Source organism: Telmatherina bonti, assembly GCF_933228915.1.
Source record: "Telmatherina bonti genome assembly, chromosome: 8".
In the NCBI taxonomy this organism is placed as follows: Eukaryota; Metazoa; Chordata; class Actinopteri; order Atheriniformes; family Telmatherinidae; genus Telmatherina; species Telmatherina bonti.
This window is the reverse complement of record NC_136626.1, coordinates 24,959,127-24,965,126: the sequence shown is the minus strand read 5'-3', so window position 1 is coordinate 24,965,126 and position 6,000 is coordinate 24,959,127. Positions and strand designations below refer to the sequence as shown.

Below are 6,000 nucleotides of genomic sequence, written 5' to 3'. Positions count from 1 at the left end.
CATCATTACAACAAAAAAATGACCTATGAACAATTAGGCTTTTTATCTACTGGCAACACAAGACATACTGTATGTTTCACAGAATAAGTTGTGAATATGCAGGGTCGAACATTTAGAAGGTTGAGAGAGGTATTACTCTGTAATCCCAAAATCATACAACCTACGTGCTCAATGGCAACAAGAAATTATAGGCTCATTGTCACAAATTTACCAAGGAAAGATTCTGCGATGTTTCGTTCTTTTTTTTTTTTTTAATCTTTTGAAATCTCAGACACCCCCCCCCCCCCTCCCCGCGCGCCCCCCACCACCCCGTCTCCATGTCCTCTAAGTAAAACCTGAGTTTGCCGTCTCTTGTCAGCCTACGTTAACAACAGTGTTACTTCCTTAAGACGCACACAACAGACACAATATAAATCATAATAAAATTCTCAATTATATTCTTAAAAATGAAAATGATCCTCATAGTCAGCGGTGATCCTTTTAACTTGTGTTAAAACAAGCAGAATGTTCTTCTTTTACCACCCCTCACAAAAAAAGAGAGAAACGACCAGCACTGTTTTAAAACATCTTTCTCTGAGTTTCTTCTTCGTCTTTCTGTCACTATTATACACATATTTACAACCCATAAATAAGCTTCTCTCCTCTTACATTACTAGGAAACTGAGAGTGAGAAACTCTTCAGTAAAAACGTTCACCCTACCTTCACACAGGACGACGTCACAATTTTGTCTTAAAGGCTATTTTCTCTTTTATTTTATTTAGTCTTTTCCTTTAGAAGGGACAAGTGTTCATATTTGGGTTTTTGGTGGGAAATGTCTGACTCTGTGCCGCTGGTTGTAATATAGTCTCCTGTGATAAGTTCAAGTGAGTGGAAGCGGAGGCCAGTGCTGGGGTCAACATGGCCAGGATCTGAGCCTGGCTGCCCGCCTGCGCGCTGTAGGAGGTGGTGGAGTTGGCCGCTCCGATGATATTGTCAATGGAGAACGAAGGCCGACCCGTGGTGCTGGAGTCTGTCTTGACTGGAGGCAGTGACGGGCTTAGTTGAGGATAAAAAGGCTTTCTTAAATCGGCCCCTAAAAGCGAGGGAAGGTGATGTGGTGTAGGGAATATAGAGGTTGATGAGGGCAATGTGCAAGGGGCGTTTGTAAATGGGAACGAACTACTTGAGTGGTGTGGGTGGTAAGGGTTGTGGGCTGCGTGAAAGTTCTGCAGCTGAAGTCCGTAGTTGTATCCGTAAGGCCCGTATCCAAATCCGGGCAAAAAGCCACCAGAGTCCCTGAGGATTTCGTTACTTTGGTGCCTCTTGAAGCGCTTCCTTCTGCGCAAAAAGCTCCCGTTGTCGAACATGTCTGCTGAGTCCGGGTCCAGGGTCCAGTAGTTGCCCTTTCCGGGGTTCCCGGGCTCCCGTGGGATTTTCACAAAGCAGTCATTTAGAGAAAGGTTGTGGCGAATCGAGTTTTGCCACGCAGGGAATTTTTCCCGGTAATATGGGAATCTATTGCTGATGAACTCGCAGATCTCGCTGAGGGTGAGGCGCTTCTTGGGGCTCTGCAGGATGGCCATGGTGATCAGCGCAATGTAAGAGTACGGTGGCTTTACAAGTGCACTTTTTCTGGGTTTGTCTCCAATCACAGTCCCCGTCTCTGCGCCAGATCCCAGCTGGTCTGACGTGCAATCGGAGCTACTGAGCCCGGGAGAGGAAACTCTCTCAGCCGCGTTCTGAGAGTAATTATCGTCCGAGTCATTGTCCAAGTTGAACTCGTGGTGAATATACTTTCCGTCCTTTCCGACGGATATGTCGCCACCAACCACATCGATGTCCACATCCTCAGACAATGCAGAGCTGTCGGACATATCCGTCCCTAAAGTCATCCTTGGACACACCGCTTCTCTTCCTCTTATCTCACAGGTTTCTGCCTTCTCCCGTCTGGTCAGGCGAGAGAGCGCGCGCACACTCGCTCTCTCTTACAACCACAGCAGGCTTTTGTGGGAGCTTTATCTCCAGTTGATGAAAGTAAACATGGCAAGAATCTATGAGGAAAAAGCACGAAAAAACAAACGTCTTTGACCTGTTATAGTGGCGACTCCTTGGCATCCGAGGCTGCTCAGGCAGTACCTGCTGGAGATTCTCATGGAGAAAACTTCTGGCTGTTCGGCGTAAAAGACAGTCACAAAAAAAAGAAGTTAGTAGTTGCAGCGATATGAACTTGTGATTTCTTTAGAAGCGATGCTTTCCGTCGGTGGTCACTATAGTGACCATCCAAAATTATACTTTTGGATATCCAAATGTTTTTGTTTTTTTTTTCAATCGCTTTACGCACGGGTTGGGTAGGTATCCAGCCACACTGTCACACTCTCTGCCGCAGCGCTCAATAGGTATTTATAGGACCACGCAGATCACGTGGGGTTTGAGTCATCATTACCAGGAACTAGGCGAAGTTTCTCTGCTAAAGATTGCATTAAAATGTTCTTGACTTTATTTTTTTTGTCTAAAATTTCAATGTTTAAATAAAATGAACAATATAAAAATATCATCGGTGAAAAACATTGAGTTTCATCCATGTGTAGGCTGTATTAACTTAAAACTCACATTTAGAATCAGATTGGAGGTGGAGCTCTGCTCTGTTCACTGCTTTATAAAGTGAAATGATCACAGATGTACACGTCAAAAAAGTAATTCAGAACTGGGGGAGCTGAGGGAAACAAGAACGTTTACATATGGCTTTGGACTATAAGAAAATATACATAAAGGCTACATATATGCATACTCACACACACAAACACGCACACACACACACACACACACACACATACACACACACACACACACACACACACACACACACACACATATATATATATATATATATATATATATATATATATATATATATAGTCAAAAACACAATAATGTCAAAACAAGTTAAGTCGTTTTATAAATCTAGTTTAATTTTACAGAGACAAAACAAATTCAAAGTGAACTGAATACGTATTTCAAACTAATTAAAGGCTAATTACAGGTTATATTAAGCTTTTTAGGTTTCTGTCAAAGACAGAAACAAACAGAAAGTCTCTACAAAGGGAACCTTGTACCTGCAAAGTCATGGCTCATATACATTAAATAATTCTCTCTCCAAGGCTGTTTAGCCACATGAAAAATATGATAAGTGGACAGTTTCGCGTGCCCCTTCTCATGGTGCCTTAACATTATTATTCTACATTTTCTGCATAATTTATTAGAGTAATTGGGAAGCTCTGTACTCAGCAACCTGCTCCCATTCGTCCTCATCCGAAGTCAAAGGGCAGCAGATGACAATGCGTGATGAGTGTGATGGGGGCGAGCCGGCTGACAGGGAAGGGTGTTTCGATTCACAGTTAGTGGGCCTAATTTGATCCCGTCGGCACTTCATTAATCCCTGCTATAAGGCGAGTATCACGTGGCGGTCAAACGTTTGGCGTTTGGAGGTTGTAAGGACATTTTGCCGGGTGGCGTTATTACACCTCAACGTATATGCTGTAGCCTATATTGATGAGGAAAAAATTGTTATAAAAAATAAATCAAGTTCCAGTGAAGTCACCTTAAATTCAGAATTCCTGATTGATCTTAGTCTTCCTGTAAGACCTGCCAGCCACTGGTTTTATCTGGAGAGAAGCTTCGTTTACTTCTGTAACTAGACTACTTTATTTATTCATTTATTTATTTATTTATTTACTTATACATACATAATAGATAGGACATTACAGTCTCTTTAATTGTGTGTGTGTGTGTATGCGTGCGTATTGTGGTAGATCTTTTTCCCGAATAGACATTGTGACTGTTGTGACGAATAGACATACATATTATAGTGTTGAGGCGCCCCCTCCTGTTGTCAGTTAAAATAGATTTTTGCTACTTTCCATCAAACTGAACATTTTTTAGGTATTCTTGTTGATAAAAAAAAAAACAAAAAACGTAATATTATTTTTTCTAACTGCACCATCTGTTCATTACAGTAATTTGTAAATGATACATTTTCACTTTATACACATACTGACTGAGGCAATATTTTTCTATCTCATCTTATTTTTTTCAAGGCTGATCTGAACTTATTGTTTTGACCAGAGGACCTCACTTTAGAAAAGCAGGTAAACGACAGGTTAAGGAATTAAATGTAAAATACAGACACCAACATTATCTGAAAGCTCAAGGAACACTTTTATGAGTACAAAGTGGCTTAAACAAATTATTCAAATCAGTACAATATCTGCTTTTTTATGAGAAATTCCTCAGACATTTAAATCACGTATATCAGCAACAAATCATCACTTTTCACTTTTCCTCTGACTGTTGTGACAGTTCTGTTCATTTGACAACGAATTACAGGAATGATTATGTGTCTACATGGCGTGTGTGGGGGATGCTATTTCTCTCTCTCTCTTTCTCTCTCTCTCTCCCTCTCTCTCTTTCTCTCTCTCTTCTCAGAAGAAGCTTCATGCTGGACAAGTCACCAGTCTGTTACAAGGAAAGAGTGAAATGTTAGAATAGAATCTTCTCTCATGCAGATGATAAAGACTTGACACCAGATTCCATGAATGATTTAGCATTGAGGTCAGACAGGTGGTGCTGCTCTGATGGACTTATTGATTTACGCATCAGTTCCTTCACCTTACCTTCATCTCTAGATATTCTCTTCACTTCATATATTCTGTATGTATTTCAATGATCACAAACATAATGGTATCATTCTGGTGACCCGTGGCCCTTCAGGCCACCAATTGGACCCACCCTCGCTTTAAAACGGGAAATGCGCTTAGTACCGGCTAGGCCGAGTCAACAGTTTCATTTATTTATTTATTTGTTTTTTAATTTATTCTTATCAATAATGTAGGTCTATTGAGTTGTTTACCAACATTTTACAGTTGCACGGTTTATTAGACACCAATGGAGTGTGACTAATGCATCATTTAAATGTCATTTAAGTGGAAAGTAAGAGAAATCACCGGACTTGGTGGATGAATTCTGAGATTTGTTAATGATTAAAATTATAAATTATGTTTGTTCATGACGCAGTGGAAGTTGTAGGTTAACGTGTCCACCAGGAAGCGTAAAACAACCAACATGTTTCTCTTACGTTTCGCTTGATGCCCCGCATGCCTGCTTCAAAGCAGCCATAAAAGTGTGATGCTGTTTTACTCCTGTGCCTGTTTTCAATACTTTGTTGTTCTAATAAGCAACAAAAATTAGACTATGCCACGATTTTTCAGACATGTGAATAAGTTTCTCAAATATAACCGAATATGACCACAGGGGGACAGTGTTGGGATGAAGGCATGAAGGTTTGAGCTGTTATCTGTCGGGACGCGTGACAGACTTTGGACATGTTTCCTCTCCATCAGTGTGCTCTGAAAGAGTGTGACAAACAGAGGTCATTTTTCTGTTGGTTCACTATATAATGAAGATGTTGACGTTTCAGGGTATATTTTAGTAATATGTGAAACATTTACTGAACTATTTTGTCAGATTAATTATTTAAGTTTGATTGTTAATTTTACGACTTTTAACTGATGGAATCAAAAGTGTCGTTTCACTCCGGTCGCATCAAGTTCAAAAGGAAGTTTGTTTATTTATTCATTTATCTATTTATTTAGTGTAAAAACTTTTTTTTTTTATTTAGGAATGTCAGGTGTTTTCAGTCCACAAATCCAAGTGTTGCTTGTCATGTTACGAGAACGTCACCAGTCTCACAGCGCGTCTGCCATCTTGTGGCAGAAACTTTTGACCTGCTGTGAATTTCTTCTGTTTGTCCAGAATAGAATATTTCCCCATGTCTGAACAGGTTTGAGAAAAGAATCTGTGACTGACTGAGGAAATAATAATAATAATAATAATAATAATAATAATAATAATAATAATAATAATAATAATAATAAAAACTTTTGTTAAAGAACACAAGTTCGTTAGTTCTTGAATTTCCGTTTCCCCCAGGTCAGAAACAAACTACACTAAAAAAAAAATAGAAA

The 6,000-nt window shown here is 39.8% G+C and overlaps 1 protein-coding gene across 1 annotated transcript; it reads right to left on the bottom strand.

The window, feature by feature from the left end:
- Positions 1-325: 325 nt before the first annotated feature.
- Positions 326-2,296, bottom strand: foxd2 (forkhead box D2). Its single transcript, XM_079244741.1, has one exon. The coding sequence runs from the start codon at positions 1,870-1,872 to the stop codon at positions 772-774; it is 1,101 nt and encodes a 366-aa protein (XP_079100867.1). The 5' UTR covers positions 1,873-2,296; the 3' UTR covers positions 326-771.
- Between the last annotated feature and the right edge of the window lie 3,704 nt (positions 2,297-6,000).